Below are 18,512 nucleotides of genomic sequence, written 5' to 3' on the forward strand. Positions count from 1 at the left end.
TTAGTCTGAAGTAATGTGATTATAGTAATATGTTCCTATTTATAGTCCATTTAAGGTTTAAATTTGTGAGATAAAAGTGATGCTCTAAAACCCAGAGGCAACAGCCTCTTTAAGATCAACTATCAGATGCAGCCCCCTTCCCCATACTGTCAACACCCCCTTTTAATATGAACAAGTTAGGGTGCTCACTGCCTAGACACCCCTGAAGATGAGAAAGAGATTAAGTGAGAGGAAGAAGTAGCAACAAACAAGATAGGATTGAACAAAGGTCTATGAATACTGAAACTCTATATAATTATATATATTTTCTTGGATGCTGGGGTGTTGGAATGGCTGGAAGGAGGTAATGACATGGTGGAACTGTACCCTATAGTATCCCTTGGGATGTGCTCTATAGCTGCTTGTTTAATTGTGCTTTGAAGGTCTTCACCTTTCTGTATACACCTTGTATTGCATAATAAGAAAAGGACTGAAATTGTAGAAATGTAACCCATAACAATTTTTGAAATCACCTATATGACTGCTTGTTGAGCTGTACATCAAGAGATGACACCTTTCTGTATGTACGTTATATTTTACAATAATGGAAATCTGAAGTTGTGGAATTGTGACCCGTGACATTCTTTGAGATTTGCTCTCTACTTGTAAATTGTACACTGAAAGTTATCACTGTTATGTATATATGTTACAGTTCACAATAAAAAAAAATGGGGAAAAAAATCCATAGAACTACACTACACAAATAGTGAACCCTAAGTTAAACCAGGGACTTTAATTAATAGTACAATTATAAAAATGTGCCATCAGTTGTAACAAATGTTCCACACCAATGCAAGGTGTTGGTGCTGGGGTAGTAAATGGGGATCCTGTATTTTATGCATGATTGTTTTGTAAACCATAACTTCTCTAATAAAAAAAAATAGGGCTATCAATTAATTAATTTTGGCCTTCTCTGTGTTTTCTGATTTTTCTCCAGTAAACAGATATTGCCTTTACAATAATAATCAGTAAAAGTAAAAAATATTTATATAAGTGCTTGTTTATATTTTTAGTTTGCTAAGGATGTTTGACAAAATCACATTTTCTATCAATGTTTGGTTTCTAATACATACAAATACAATAAAACCAATTCAGGACAAATTAAATTTTCTTAAAAATATGGACCCTCATTGTGGTGCTAAATTTGAATAGATAAATATGTTCAGAAACACTAAGATTTTCTGGCAAAAACCAGAATAAAAATAGTCTTAAAGTTTCCTTAGTTATGAATAAAGTCCCCCCAAAAGAATGACTCATCTGTTCCTCTGATAATGGCTAAGAGCGTGTGTAGATATTTCTAGAATTAACCATGTTAAAAAAGGAATTATACTAAACATCCTGTTTTGTAACATATATTTTCATTTAACATTTATCATGGCCATTTTTGATGTTATTAAATTTTTTTTTACATTGTCCTTGTTAATGGCTGCATAATTGCCTGTTGTACGGATGTACCATAATTTATAAAACCAAAGTTTCTTGACATTTAAGTTTCCCCATTATTTTCCACCTTTAAAAGCAATGTTGCAAAGAAAATTCTAACAGCTAAATTGTTACATAAATGTTTAAGAATTTTCTTAGTGTAAATTTCTAGAATTATAATTTCTGGACTACAGGCAAACCCAACTTTTAGTCTCCCGAAACATATTGCCAAAGTACCTCCAGAAAGTTCTTACCGACTTAACTGATTCCAGTAGTATACATGTCTTCAACAGCACCGTGCATGATTAAAAATAAATCAACAAAATTGAGTAATTGATGGCTGAAAATATGGTTGCTGGCCATTTTTCTTTTATTGTGGAAGGATTATTCATATTTTTGCTCAATATTCTAGTGAAATATTTATCTCATTTCTTTGGAAGGGCCTCTTGTACGTTAAAGCTATTCATGTTCTACACTTGCTAAAAAACAAAAAATAGAATGTAAAGCCACTATAGTCTCTCCATTAAGAGAAACTGAATGCTGTAAATATATGCAGTAAATGATATACTTCTTAGAACACGTTAAGTATTTCATACACTACATATTTTTGTTAGCAAAACTTGCCAGTCCAAGCAGAATGTGTTCAATTGAATATGAGCATGGCAAAGAATATGAGCAATTTCTGAACATTTAGATCTCTTGGAATTAGTTATATGTGTTTGTTATAGTAAGAGAGAGAATAAAATAAACCTCAACACTGTAGTCCTCACACTTAAGCCACATATATTCCATGATATACATAACTTGATAAACGGGATGTATTTTGCCACCCATAACATTTCCAATCTTAATGAAATATGTGGCAAAATTTGTACTTTAGAAAAGTCTTTTTTTTAATAAAGTCAGTTTTAAAATCATCTTTTTGGGGTGATATTTTACATTAAACGTCAGCATTGTCACTAAGCAGTGAATGACCATTACAATAAAATGTCTTCATTATTGCTTTTAATACTTGTTACCTAAGTTTTTTTCCAAAAGGATCAGAGGGAACTTACAATCAAGGGTACAAAGACAACTGAGTCACCAAAGTCAGGATAAAAGATGAAGAACCAGGCAATGGAGGAAAGGGTGTAGATAGAAAGGGAAGAGAGCTACATTCAAAATTCTAAACCAAGGCTGATTCCTGGATTTGTGTATAAATCTGAGCTTCCTGGCAGCTACAGAAAATGGATACTTGATGAGTTGCATGGATTTCATTATTTAAAAAACATTATGTAATAAGGTTGGTAATTAAAAAAACTCTCTGCATCCAAATGTCTTTTTAAATTTTTAAACAATTTTTGTTGGGGAGGAAAAAATCCAATACTCAGCAGTTATTCAATGGTATTTTGTTTGGCTTGGCTGTGCACATTTTCAGCTACTTGTGCAATAGTGTCCTTCTAGATAAGCTTTTGGTTGTGCACATCCTATCTGTAAAATCTTTCATTTGGGTCTGGTATAGCAATCATCACTGAATTGTTCAGAAGTTTTATAATTTAATATAAATATCTATTCACTGAATCACTTCTCTTCACTAATTAATTCCTTACAAAGAGTCAATCTCTTGAGCTTCCAGCAATTAAAAAAGAAAAGAGAAATAAAGATGTAGTCATGGAATTTTTCTTCCTTTTTTTCCTAACACCACCTATAGGGACCAGAAAGTGCTGTCATGGAGACAAGAGCTGCTGAGTTATGAGTGACAGGTCTCAAGAGAGAAGTGCCTTGGAAAGGGAGCATCTCAAGTTAAAAAAAAAAAAAAAAAGTGGCAAGGGAGAAACCAATGCAAGCTATTTACTAAGCATAAATGAAAGGTGTATATAAGCTAGCAAAGAATAAAAGCAATATTTTCTTCTTTCTTTCATCTAACATAGGAAATGTTTTCCTTCCAAAGGGGAGCAGATTCCTTTTTAAGCAAATCTCAAGCACATGTACTTATCTTGGCATAATTACATTTTTTAAATTGGGATTCACACTGATGCACCAAATTGGTTGCCTTAGTAATGAGATATCACCAGGGCAACGGATTTGCTGCTCTTTCAGGAGAGCAAATCATCTGCTTCCAATTTATCGGGACTGGGTTGGGGAAGGGGTGGCAGTGGTTTCTTATTGGCAGTATCTGAGAGGAGATAAATAAGAAACAGATTATTTTTTGACATGTTGCCCTTATTTTCCAAATATGCTTTTATCTTTTTTATTCCCCAACTAGTTGGGAGGAGGAAAAGGGAAGGCCTACGGGGGAGGGAAATGGGGGGGTGGGGAGGAGTGTTCTGTCTTTCCAATGTTAAATTTTTGCTGAAGCATTTTTATTGTTCTAAAAGAGCTTTGCACATGTCAATATGCAAATACTGAATGCTGTCAGTTATTGGCTCATATTATAAATCAAAAGAAAATTTCCTTATCATAGTAAAATCAATACCTTGTACACAGTAATGTCATTCTAACAGTACTGCTTAGTAATGCATATATGGGTAAGGCTTCAATGTTTAATAATCAACACTTAGTAAATTCTTTAATAAGACAAACACTCCTTGGTTTCTTCATTAAGAGCACATATCCTTTTCCTGTACTTATTTTCATTATCAGGATTTACCAATAAATGTTCAATATACTTTCCTGCTGGGGGATTTTAGTACCTGGTTTGGTTTTCTTCCCTTTATGTACTCTGCTCTTTTCCCGATCAACTTGAATATCATGCTGGTTATTAATAAACCAGTAATTTCCTAATTGTCAAATTAAGTGGGCACTTTACAGTCATTATTTTGTTAGATGTTTCTACTACATTTGATACTGTTGAAAATTCCTTATTTGAAATTTGCTACTTCTTTTGCTTTTTCAATTCACATATCTTACTACCTGCTGGTCATCTCTACTTGAATATTACCTCGAACACATCATGGCCAAAACTATTAAGTTCTTCCAAACATGCTCCTGCTTCTTCTCAATTGTTGTACCAGCTCCATGGGAACCCATGTTGAAAACTGGAAATCCTTGGTTCCTGCCTTTCGTCAGTCTCCTATTCAAACAACTGTCATGGTCTGCTAATCTTACCTCCCAAATATTGCTCAAATCTCTCCCCAACTCTCTATCTCAACCCCACTGCCATGATTCAGGCAGGCCCTCGTTGTTTACCCCCTAGATTACAGCAACAGGTTCTTAATTGGTCATTCTGCCTCCAGTTTTGTTGGCTACTCTCTTCTCCACACAGCTATAATTAATAATCATAATCTGACCATGTCACTTCTCTCACTTTTCAATGGTACTTCCACTGAATATGGTAGGAATGTGGCAGGATAATCTGATATCCCTGCTGCTGAAAAATGTAACAAACACTCCTATGTATAACTGAGCTTGCAAGAAAGTAAAGGACGTACTCAGGAATCAAATTTTAGACTGGGATAGGAAGTCTGACAATTCAAATTGTTGGTAAGGATGTAGAATAACAAAACTCTCATACATTTCTGAATAAGCGTACATTGGTACAATTATTTTGGAAAGCAATATGGCAATCTTTAGTAAAGCTGAAAATACATGAACTCTGCAACCTAGCATTTGCAATATGTGGCATATATCCTAGAGCATCAGCTCTCAAAGTGTGGTTTAGGGAACCCTGAAAATTACAGAAACCCTCTCAGGGGGTCATTGAGATCAAAACTAATTTTGTAATAAGGCCAAGAAGTTATCTGCCTTTTTAATTTTCATCCTCTCATGGGTTTACAGTGGAGTTTTCCAGAGGCTATATTACATTTGATGACATCATCACTCTGCCATCTAAAGGAATATGTGCTTATAGTTTTGCATTTTCAGAAATTGTCTAAGGTAAACTCCTTGGGGTCCTCAAAATTTGAGAACAGTTGATCAATAGAGACTTATTCACCTGTGAGCAATGAGACATAAAAGAAAATGTTCACTGTAGCATTACTTAGTATGGCAAAAAAATGAAAAACTAATGACTATTAAGAGGAAAAGAAATAAATTTAATAAAATAGCATAAAGTAGTAAAAATAAACAAGCTACAATATAGACCCAGTGAAATTTCAAAAACATAATGCTGAGTGAAAAAAATCAAGTTGTAGAAGACTATGTACAATATAGTGTGGAAACAGAGTATTATAAACTATGGACAAAAAAGTATAATTAAATAAGAGGCTGCCAGCCTCAACCAGCAGATATTAATGAGGGATCTTGAAAAAATGGGAGTTTGTTGATGTAGGTGCTTTGAGAAGACAAGTCCTAAGCTAGCCCTTACATCTTGCTGGACAGATAAGGAAAAGATTAGTAAATATTTATATACCTGTTACAAAATTCAAGTTAAATCTCAATTTAATTCTGTCATCATAAATTGCACTGCTGCCATGTATGTTTGTTGCTAATCGTCCAAATGACTATTTGCTAAGGAGGGCAAAGAATTTTCCTGTAACATCATAAGGGTGGTTTTAGGAATGCCAATGACTAAGACTAATCTATGTTTGTATGGAAAGCTACCTTTGTTTGATTTGGTGTGTGTGTGGGGCGGGGGGGAGTAGAGAACTATTTGTTCATTATATTTGCCATAGGTTTATTTATCCACTAACCTTAGAGACAGTTAATCACTATGACATCAACTTTAATGAACCCAACCTGTATAAATGGCTTATGAGATACAGATTAAGATGTGCCCTCCCTGTAAATGTATTTTTGAACAAACCGTGACTCTAACACAGTGGTTCTCACACCTTCTGGCATCTCTTCTTCTTCCCAAAAGCCTTCCCTCCCCAGCTCAGGTAGGTGCCCCTTCTCTGAACTGAGCTGGCGTCAGTGCCCACACCAAGCATCACAATCGCTCCAACCACTGGTTTGTAGTTAGCTGCTAAAACAGCTCCCTCCTGACTGGGTTGTCAGTTGCTCCTGGGTGGACCCTTGTCTTATGCACTTTTGTGTTCCCATTCAGTAATGAATGAATAAATTTATGATTACTCATTTAAGTTGCATATGAGCATCCTTCTGCACAGCCACATACCACAGTGTTGAAAAGGACACCTGCTGTTTCTTCTCAAAGTAAACTGAAAAGTCAGGCACTCAGTTGCCAGCTTTTGATCAAAGGAACAATTTTCTTTATTTCTTTCAACACTCAGTGAAGATCAAGAAGCTTATTTTGGCCACAGACATTCCCTGTGACTAAGGCACTGAATGGACTGGCTCTGGGGAAACCGCTCTTCTCGCACAGCAATGCCTCCCTTCCTCAACAGACAGCACATGCCTTATTGACAGTTATCCAAATGTATCTTTCCCAACCTGCTCATGGCCCCAAAGCCACTTTTACCAAAACAAATAATCTTGTTCCTTGGAGCACATATTCTCAATAAAAAATAAGAGTCATTGATCACTTTTCATTACTGTACATATATTAAGAGAATTAAAATTCATACTTTGAACATCAGTGTTTTCTTCCAACTGTAATAAAATATATCTCATACTCACATGTTCACATACTCAACTCAAATATTCACATACTCAACAGTAAATGATTTGGATATAACTAGAAGTCTACCAAGGTCATTTAATAAAGGAATTTTGCCAAATCTCATTCTGCTTTTTGTGAGCATGATGCCATCATCACTTCTGTGGCTGGTTTTACCAATTTTTCTGCAATAATGTGAGTCATACTAGTTTTTCCTTAAGGAAATATATTCGGAATGCTGCCACTGTGGTTTAAGTGTATGGCAGATAGTGGGTAGAAGCCCACATTACCCGGGCTCTGATCCCAGCTCTGGCACTTACCATCGGTGTGACCTTCAGCATGTTACTTAACTACTGAGTGGCTTTAGTTCCCTTATTTATTAACTGAAAATAATAATAGACTCTCATTCACAGGGTTGTTTGTAAAGATTTAGTTAATGTCTGTGAAGTGCCCAGAACAGTGCCTACCACCATTCAGTAAATATTCACTACTTTATTAGTTATTTGTATTTTTTGTTTCTTTAAGGGCAAAAGTAATCACTTTTATATGAGAAAAAGTTACTTCGCTTATAGCCTGAGAAATAAAACAGCTGATTGGTTTCACAAAGAAGTTGGTGGGCTTTGTTTGAAAGTAATGTGAAAGCATCCCTGGCTTCTTGACTACTTGACAAGGTTTCATAACAAAGAATACTTTAGGGAATAGGGGCAAATGAATATTGGGTCAACAAAATCCAATTTTCAGGTAATGATCCTATTCACATTTTTTTTTTTTGACTGATTAAAAAAATTATTGTATTCAGCTCTATATTCACTTTTGAGACTACTTAGGATGATTAACAGTTATGACATTATTCTCATTTTCAGAATTTACTATTTTCATTAGATGGTTATGCTTTAATGAGTCACCTTTAATCCTTTAAAAGATCTTTCTTGTTACTGGGTCTATAATATAAACCCAATGATAAGAATGTAAAATGTGAATTTAAGAAATATATACAAGAACATACAAATAAAATTAAATTATGAACTAAGACATACCAATCAAGGCATCCTTGGTGATACAGAAGTCACCTTTAAAAATATACATTAAGAATGAAAGGATATGTCATTCATAATCATAATTAATCCTACATCAAATTTCTGTAGTATAGTTGAACAAAACTGCAACTGGCTGAGAGATATTTGACAGACTCCAGGAAACCCTGCCCTGTGTTTAGACGGCACCTTGATGAAAACCAGCCTATTCCATTCTCACCTGTTCCTCAGCAGCAAAGATGATTAACCTTCCCCTTAATCATCTGTAAAAAGACTTTTTATAGTCAACTGGGGAACAATGAACACAAACTATGTATTAGATAATGTTGAGGAATTATTATTAATTTTATAAGGTAGGATAATGGTACACTGAAGTCCTTATCTGTAGAGTCCTCTTACGTAGAAATTATAGTGGTATTTAGAGTGAAATAACAAAGACACCTGGGATTTCCTTTAAAAAATCTCCAACCAAACCAAACCCAAAACACACAAAAGCATGAGGTGAGGAGCAGATAAAACAAGAATCACAAAATGCTGTTAATTGTTGAAGCTGGGTAATGGGAACGTGGGGGTTTATTATTTTATTCTTTCTACTTTTGTGAACATTTGCAATTTTCAATAAATAAATAAATAGAAAATACACCTTCTTTCAAGTTATAGTCACAAAAATTGACCTTATACGGGTCCCAAAGTAAACCTCAAAAAATTCCAGAAAGTGTAAATAGTCCATTTGGCATTCTGTGACTCCTAATGCAATCAATCTTAAAATTAATAAAACTAAAAAATGAAACAAAACATACACATAAAATATGTATCACCTGGAGATGATTTTTCAGAAAAATTTTAAATGACTTTTAGGGAAAGAGGAACCCTAAAGTAAAAATAAATGATAATGTATCTGATCCTACAGATAAAACAAAAGCAGTTCTCAGAACAAATTACAGACAACTACTAATAAATGTGAAGGAAGAAAATGTATGAAATACCCAACTTCAGAAGCTGGAGAAAGATAATCTGTTTGCTTCTGCTCTTTATATTCAAGAAAAAAAGGGAAGGAATTGATGAATATAAGCAAAATTCATAAATTAGAAACAAGAAAATGGTGCAATTAATAAATAAGAGAGCTGGTTCCTTGAGAAAAAAATAAATACAATACACCATGAACTAAAGTCAATAAAGAAAAAAGTGAACACGAATTAAATATACAAAATAAGAAATAAGAAGGAATGACTGCAGATACAAAGGAAATGAAAAGAATAACAGACTACTCTGTTCAAATCTATTCAATTAAATTTGAGAACTTGGATTATTTTCTAGGAAAATATAAATTACCAAAAATGATCCCAGAAAGACAGAAAATAAAAACAGACCAATTATCATAAAGAACTAGAGAAAGTTGTTGAAGGGTTATGCTCCAACGAATAAATGCCCCCTTCCAGACGGCTTCACAGGGAATTCAACTTGAACAGATCAACTCCAGTGATATTTAGACTGTTTCAAAGTATGGAAAAAGGAAAAGCTTCCATATTATCTTGCTGAAGCAAACATATTCATATCAAGTAAATAGAATTTTCCATACTAACAGCACAAAGGAGAAGAAAAAAAATCACACAAGCCTCTTCAAACCTGCGAAGAAGTAATTTGATACAACTCAAGATCTATCTTTGATTTTTAAAGTACTCTTACTATATTTGGAATAGGCAGATACCTCTTTAACATGCTGAAATATCTCTATCACAACCAGTATCATGCTAAAAAAGATATCACTAGAAGCATTCCCATTAAATGCAGGAACAATTCAAGGATGTCCAATATTACCACTCGGGGGAATTTCCCAATGAGGCTTTGCAGCAGTGGGGCACCCTCCCCACCACCACATGACTCCCAGTTTGAGGGCAGGGGCTCAGGAGAAGGACAGCTATTCCTGGTACAAAAACATAAATAAAATTTCCCATGAGCCACCACAAAAAGGATACTATGTCTTAAGTGTACCTTTATTTTCTTTACAACATATTATACATGGTGTGCTCAAAAGCACTGATTTATTGAAAACAAATCAGGAAGCCTCATTTTTGCACAATATTCTCACAACATCAGTTTCCCAGTGGAATGCCTAATCTTTATCATTTTGAATTGAAAAAGAAAAGATCTTAAATTAACTACTCTACAATTCCATCTTGGAACTTCACATAAAGTTAGAAACAACAATTACATATAATTTTAGTTTATATTTTGAGTATATTTTATTTCACTAGCTTGAAGTCATTTCTCCTTCCTCTATTTCCCATCACTTTGTTTTCTTCACTCAATCCTTTGTTCTGTATCCTGCTTTTGGAATTGCACTAACTTTGCTATGACCTAATAATCAAACCACTACCATCCTTTAAGTAGGAGGCTGGAAAACAAGCAAAAATAAAATTCTGGGAGCTAACTGATCCTAGGAGGCTAATGGATCTGAACATTTATAGCATGAGGGTTCTATTATTTCCTTTATACAGGTCCATAGTTTCATATAACTATGATGGAAGGTTGCCAACTGAATTTAGGTTTAAGCTTGTCTGTGAATCCCAGAGCTCATCATACCATTGAGTCTGTGAGTCATATTTAGGACTGAAATTAAAAAATCAGTACCACAGCCTGGTTCACAAGCTGGAAAACTTTCGGCGTGGAGCTAAAGTTTCGGTTGGAGTGGGTCAGGCGCTAGCTTGATTTAAAATTTCAAAGAGTCTGCAGCTCTTGCTGCCAAGGAAATCATGAATTATGCTTAGGAATCTGTTTCTATTAGTTGATCCCAAGGCACCCAAAAATTACTTGGAGGAAAATGATTAGAATATTAAGATATTACTATTTTAATAAAGAATTTCAATATAATAGCAGCTTCCAGTATGTGACATGGGAAGGGCCTTGATATAGCTTAAATATACTGTGATACACTGGAAAGGACAATTCCATTCCTGGAGCTAGAATCAAAGTATGTGATTGCACAGTCCAAATACTTGACACAGTGACCAATTTAGGTCTTTGTTTATAACTAATGATAGATGCATTTTAAACAAGGGCTAATCCCCCCAAAGAAAGACAATTCACAAAGGCTGCCCTTTTGTCTTATAGGTACATCAAGAAATCCACTCTTCAAAGCCATTAACTTATCCTAAATTTGTGGTTAATGGCCACAAAAAAGATAAACTTTGTCTTGGTTTGCTAAAGCTGCCGGAATGCAATATACCAGAAATGGATTGGCTTTTACAATGGGGGTTTATTAGTTCACAAATTTACAGTTCTAAGGCCATGAAAATGTCCCAATTAAGGCATCAGTAGGATGATACCGTCTCTGAAGAAAGACTGATGGCATCTGGGGTTCCTCTGTCACATGGGAAGGCACATGGCCAGAGTCTGCTGAGCTTCTCCCAGGGTTAGCTTCTTGTTTCCACTGCCTTCTCCAAAATTTCTCAGGGCTTCTGTCCTAGCTTCTGTCTCTCAGCTCCTGTGCATCCTTACTTGTTTCTCCCAGAGTGTTTCTCTTTAAGCGTCTGGGGGTCCTTTCTTGGCTTCTCCAGGGCAAACTCTAGATACATCTCTTAGCTTCTCTCTTGGTTCTGGTTTCAATGGCTGTCTCCAAAATGTCTCTCCATCTGCATCTCCAAACATCTGGGTCTGTGGTGGCTCTGAGCTCTCTTTTAAATGTCTCTCCCTGAGCTCTATTAAGGACTCCAGTAAACTAATTAAGACCCACCTTGAATGGGTGGGGTCACATCTCCAAAAAATAATTTAATCAAAAGGTCCCACTCACAATTGGTTGAGCCACATCTCCATGGAAACAACCTAATCAAAAGATCCCACCCACAATGGGTCTGCCCCTATAAGACTGGATTAAAAGAACACAGCTTTTGTGGGGTACATAATAGATTCAAACAAACACACACTTCTCCCATACTTTTCCATCTCTTTGAGGATCGATCGTTAACATCATCTTATATGAATTTACCTCTTGCCTTAAAAGTCCCTAGAATGAGAATATAAATTTTAAAACTACACATGTACATGAAAAATAAGAAACATTTGTTTGAGAAATCCTCAAAAATCCATACCCCTTTCCCTTCCTCTTCTAAGACAACAAAATATTTTAGCCCTAAGAGCACAGAATTAGAGAATCATGACTATTTGTAATGCATTTTCATTAAGAATTGGTTAACTAAAACCTATAGTCTTTCAGGATTTTTCCTACTTTGTGAGAAATAAGTGTTCTATCTCCTGGGAATTAATGAATATCGATACATAGAAGATGAATGATAAGAAATCCAAAACCAGAAAGGTTAGAGTTGAAGGAAAAAAAGCTAAAACAACAAAATCAAGTTGGACAGATTTATTTCACCACACACTTAATCATACTCTTCAACTCAGCCCCATGTGTTTGCTGCTGAACTGACAATATATCTTACTAATCTCTCAGCACCTCCTTGCTTAAAGCTATAATTTTGAAAACTTTATTTTTTTCAACATCATCTAGAAGTAGCATCTTAGTGATTTCTCATTCAAATTTGACGCAAGGAACACATACCAACTCAAAGGTAGAGAGTATATGGATGAGTGAATCAACTATGTATGATGAAAGGAAGAAAAGAGCGACCTTTAAAAAAACCTCTCTGGCTACATTGATTCATTTCTTTTACTTTTTACTTCAATGATGCAAACATGGGTATACTACAATCAGGGCTTTTTTTTTTTTAAATGCATTTTTGATATTCAGGCAAAACATTCAGATTTTAGGTCATTCAGAAGCGGTTTTTAAAAGAATGAAAACATTCAGTGCTTCATGGAGATGACATTAGTTGGTGGGAGTATCAATTGGTACACTCTTTCTAGAGGCTATTTGACAAGGGCATAGAAAACCTTCAATAGTGCCTATCTTTTAAACCAACAATTTTATAAGAAAGGATGTTTGTTCACCAAAATGTCAATGGTGTTACCTCTGGACGGTGGGATTTCAGGTGATTTTTCACATTCTCCCTTATACTTTTCTGCATGGTTTTAATTTGCTTTTGCAAAGAGCATACTTCATTTATATAATCAGAAAAAAAGATAAAACTTTTTATATAAAAAAATAACAATTGTGGAAACTCTTGTTTAAAACAGCACCTTGTGATGGTGCCTCTCTTAACTTCTCATTAAATTTCTATAAATAGACAGACAAAGTGGAAACACATATCACATTGAAAGTTAGGTGACTAATGACCTATTCCCAGAAGCCAAGAGAAATTCCCATTAATTTCATGGCCTGTGGAACTGGCCTAAAAAACATAACCAGTGCGTCACACCTTGGCCATACCCTATAACAGCCTGCCTGAAAATAGGTAGGGAGACCCTCCTTCCCTACCCTACCGCCTTGTGTTTAAGAATTGCAGATCTGTAGCAGAGAGAAGACTGGAAAGCTTTTCCTCCACTGCATGGGTGATGCTTTTTTAAAGCAGCCATCCCTTCTCTTTTACAATCTCTCTCTTCTAGGTAGAGATTGTGATTTCTCATCAGAAAGGAAGTGGGGACTGGTAATGGCATACTGCGTTTCTAGAAAAAAAAATGCTGTTAGTGGGGAATGAGAAAGGAAGAACCCTATTAGCTGTATATAGCCGGAGTTATAACATTTTAGGTCTGAGCTGAGCCATGGGGCTGGCTAGCACAGTTGAAATAGACTGAAGTCTGTTGGACACTGAGAATCGTGAAACCGTGAACATCAAATTTCTGCTGTAGATTTTAGAAGAGGATTTTACCAGCCACTAAGTGGACAGAAAGTGAGTACAGGTAAGTGACTATATAACTTATTATCCATACTGACATTTTTGAGAGTGAAAGGGGGAACTATTAATAATTATACTAGGCAACACTCAAACCAGGACCGTGCCAAGCTGCTGAGAGTTATGGTCACCTTAGTTCTGGCTTAAACTCTGAAAAAAAAAGGCTAATATCAAATCTATGAAACAACAACAACAAACCCACAGATAAGTACTGAAGATCCAAGGGAAGGTTCTTGTAGACATAGAAAGACAAATGCATGAAAATTATTTACTATGGCAGACCAGAAACAGAGATCCAACCTACAAATTTACAAGCAATCTTAAGAAAGAAAACAGAACTGAACAAAAGCAATAAATAAACACACAATGTAAGAAAACTTTTTAAGGATGAAACAGAATTTAATCCAGAAGTTTTTCTGAGTTCCAGGCTATTTTGCCTTGCACTTAGAAACATCTTGGCAATAGGAAGGATAGAGAAAACTTTCATCATTTGCACATGATATAATCATTTACCCAGATAAACTAACAGCATCAATAAATATCAACGAAAAAAGGTTTCCTTCTGGATACAGATAAGCCAATAAAAGTCTGTGTTATTTTTCTATATGAAAACCACAATGCAGAAAATTTATAAAAGTTCACAGTAGCAACAACAAAATATCCAGGAATTAACCAAGAATTCATAAAGCCTCTCTAAAGAAAACTTTAAAAGTCTAAAGGTCAATGAAGATGATTTAAACAAATCTATTTCTATGCCCTTAATGATTGATTCAATATTGTAAAAATGTTAATCCTCTCAAATTAATCTATAAATTCAATGCAATCTTAATCAAAATTACTGTTGAATTTAATGAACTTAAAAAACGCACATTAAAATTTATATTGCAGAATAAAGGTCTGTGTATAGGTTAATCAACCTTAACATAGAAGAGTAAAGAAGACGGCTCTATCTTACCATATCTAAGACATACTACAATAAAAATTATGTGGCATTAGTGCAAAAATAGGCAAATTGAGAAATGGAACAGAATGAAGCTCTCAGAGTCAGACCACATACATGGGAACTTAATATATTATAAAAATGGCACCAAAAATCAACAGAAAGAGGACAGATTGTTTAGATGGTGTTGAGAAAACTGCCTCACCATATGGAGGAAAACGAAGCTGATTCCTATATAAAACCACATAGGCGGATTCTAAATGGATTAAAGATGTAAATGTGAAAAGTAAAACTATAAAGTGCATAGAAGAAAATATAGAATACTATCTTTGTGACCCAGAGATAAGGAAATCCCTCTTAAAATTCCAAAAGTACAGGCTATAAGTAAAAAAATTGAAGAATTTGATTACGTCAAAATTGAGGATTCTGTTCAACTAAGGATACTGTCGACAAAGTTAATTAGAATGCCTATGGATAGAAAAATATACTTATAATATCTAAGGTTGATAAGAGATTGTCTAAAATATTCAAGGAATTCTTGCTAATCAACAAGAAAAAGATGCCAACTCCAGTAGAAAAACAAAGGATATGAAAAGGCAATATACAGGAAAACCCAAAAAGCCATCTAGCATTTAACGAGATGCTCAAATTCAGTGGTAATCAGAGAAATACAAAATAAAATAACAACAAGATATCATTATACTGATTAGTTTGGCAAAATTTAGGTAGCTGGTAGGGATGTGGACCCATAGTAACCTTCGTGTACAGTTGGCAGTGGTGCAAGCTGGCACTCATTCCAAAGAGGAACCTGGCACTACTTATACCAATTAAGTAACATGTAAACTATACATCCCAGCAATTTTTTTCCTGGGTATATATCCAAAGGACATTCTTACAGAGGTATGTTCTTTTTTATATACATATATTATTTATTTACACTAAATGGTTCTTATGGAAGGTATGGGAATGGGTATGGGGTAAAAAGAAATACATGAATGAGTGAATGAAATGAGAGGAGCTGTCACAGATCAATGATGATACAGACCAGGAACACCTAAGGTCAAATGGTGCAGTAAAGATGGACGAGGGAGGTGGTTTCAAACATGTTGGCAAAATTTTTGAATTACAAGATAAAAAGTCCTTTAAGCATTTAAGCTGAGGGAAAACACAAGTTGTCTACAAGAGACAAAAATTAGGCTGGTTCAGACATCTCTCCAACTTTAAATACCAGAAGACAAAAGAGCAATGCCTTCAGTGTTAGTTTTGAGGATAAATTAATTTTGAATTCAGGCAGCCAAATATGTTTCTCGTGTGAAGCAACAGAAAATATTCTAAGATATGCAAAGATTCAAAAACAAAAAACAAAAAACCCAACTCCATTAACATTTCTTGAGTAAAGAATTAAAGTTTTTGAGAACATAAAAGTATGACTTTATCCTTGTATGTAAAATACAATATTACCTTTTGTAGAAAGAGGACAATCCTTATGAGCATCTGGGCACGGAGTTCTTCTAAGGTAAACAATGTTCGGGGGGTTCGAACAAAAATTTTGGTCTTCCCATAAGCTACATCATCCTGAAACCCACAACGTTCAATCAGTTTCTTGACAGCCTCTTTGTCTGAAGGGAGATCATGATTGGGCCAGGTGAATTCAGAGATCATCTTGTACCTGGGTAAAGAAAGAACAGGGCACAGATTAAGGGAGAAAAACCTTATGGTCATCTCAATAGTTCCAGAAAAACAGAAAAACTATTCAATAAAATTCAAGATGTTTCACTTAAAAAACAAAACAAAACAAAACAAAAAAACAAGCAAAAACTTTCCCAACAAACTAGCAAAAGTGAATTCATTAGCCTAATAAGAGATGCATAAAAAGCTTTCAATAAAATGAAAAACCCATTCATGATAATGACTCTTTGTAAACTAGGAATAGAAGGGAACTTCCTTAGTCCAATAAAGGCTATTGACAAAAAACCTACAGCAAATATTCTTGAAGGGGCAACCTTAGAAGCATTCGCTTTACAGACAGAAACAAGACAAGGTTGCCTCCATCGTGGGTTCTACTCAATACATTCTAGAGGTCTTGCCAACAAAGTAGGAACAATAAATAAACAGGTAAATGACTAAGGAAAGAACAAAAGTGACATGCTTATGAGCAATTTTACCCTCTTCTAAGGAAAGCAAGCACATCTTCAAATAAACTATCATAACTAAAAGAAAAATAAGGAGTGTGGCTGCATGTAAGATCAATACAGAAAAATTGTGTTTCTACATACAAGCAGCCATGTGGCCCCCATAAGGCAGCTCACTACATGCCAGCTTCACGGGAGCCAGCAAGGAGTCAAGGACTAAGCATGAGGAAGACGAAAGTCAGAGTCACAGTCGTTTGTAGCCTAATATAAAATGTGACATCCCATCACTATTGCCATAGAAGCAAATCACTAGGTCCAGCCCACTCTTCTGGGATTATTTATACAGGGTGTGAATACCAGGAAGGGGTGGTGGAAATCACTGGGACCATCATGGAAGGCTCTCTACCACAGTGGGGTTTTTTGTTTTGTTTTGTTTTACTATGCAAAGTTGTTTAATATATACAGTCAAATTAACTTTTTTTCCTATATTGCACTGAATTTTAAGTTATAGTGAAAAAGACTTTCCTCACAGTCCAGTTACAGAGTAATTTGCTTGTGATTTCTTCTAGTACTTAACTGTTTTCAGTTTTTACAGTTAGGTCTCTGATTCATTTGGATTTTGGTGTATGATGTGAGGTATGAATCCAATTTTATCTTTTGACAAATAGCTGTCCAGTTGTTCCAACACTCTTCGTTAAAAAGTTCATTTTTCCCTCTGACTCAACATGCCATCTTTGTCGTATACAAAATTTTAATGTGTACTTAAGTTTATTTCTGGACTTCCTGGTCTATTTCATTGCTCTATCTGTTTATCTGTGCATCAGTGACACATGGTTTTAATTATAGAAGCTACAAGAACATTTTAATATCTGCTAGTGTCTCCTCATTCTTTTTTTTTTTTTAAAGGTCTTCCTAGCTATTTCTGCATGGTTATCTTTTCATATAACTTTAGAATCAACTTGTATAGTTACAGGAAAAAAGCAAGCAAACAAACAAAAACCTTGATGGCATTTTTATTAGGTTCACACATTGAATTCAATATATGTTGTTGAGTTGTCCTATACAAGAACAAGCAATGTCCTTTCATTTGTTAAGTCTACCATAGTGCCTTTCAGGAGTCTTTAGAAGTTTTCCTCATTGGGTTTCCCACATTTCTTAAGATAACAGATACCTGAACAGCATCCTTCTTCACATCTCTCCCTTCTTTTAGCTCCCATGAAAGCACAGTCTCCCAGGTTTCCTTTTGTGTCCCTGGATATTCCTTCTCAATCTCATTTTCTGGTTACTCCTCCTCCACTACTGGACCCCTAAATATTGGGGTACCCCAGGACTCAGATCAGGCCTTCTTCTATGTTCACTCTCCTCATGTCACTTCATTTATTCCATTCTCTTTTAATAATATCTATGTTTTTCAATTCATGAACATTTATCTCTAGCCCAGCCCTCAGTTCTGAATTTCAGATCCATATATCCAATGTCTACATAGGTCTTTGTTGCTTTTTACCCTGTTTTCTCTTGAATAGACTGAATTTTCTATTTATTTCCCCCTTGATTTGAAAGCCAAACATTTGATTGTGAGGTAATGTATTATCTAAGAGTGTATACTTGGGAGCCAACTGCCTGAGTTCAAATATAGTTTCACCACGTCTTTTATTTTTTAGTGCAATTTAATTGAGATAT

General features: G+C 35.0%; 1 protein-coding gene across 2 annotated transcripts in view; it reads right to left on the bottom strand.

The window, feature by feature from the left end:
- Nucleotides 1-18,512, bottom strand: part of MYO1D (myosin ID) — a 371,081-nt gene that overhangs the window by 179,536 nt on the left and 173,033 nt on the right. For both annotated transcript variants that reach the window (XM_037810313.1, XM_037810314.1), the window contains exon 16: nt 16,162-16,369. In XM_037810313.1, coding sequence (XP_037666241.1) covers nt 16,162-16,369 — 208 coding nt within the window. The remainder of the gene's footprint in view (nt 1-16,161; nt 16,370-18,512) is intronic.

The sequence above is a fragment of the Choloepus didactylus genome, chromosome 18, assembly GCF_015220235.1.
Source record: "Choloepus didactylus isolate mChoDid1 chromosome 18, mChoDid1.pri, whole genome shotgun sequence".
In the NCBI taxonomy this organism is placed as follows: domain Eukaryota; kingdom Metazoa; phylum Chordata; class Mammalia; order Pilosa; family Megalonychidae; genus Choloepus; species Choloepus didactylus.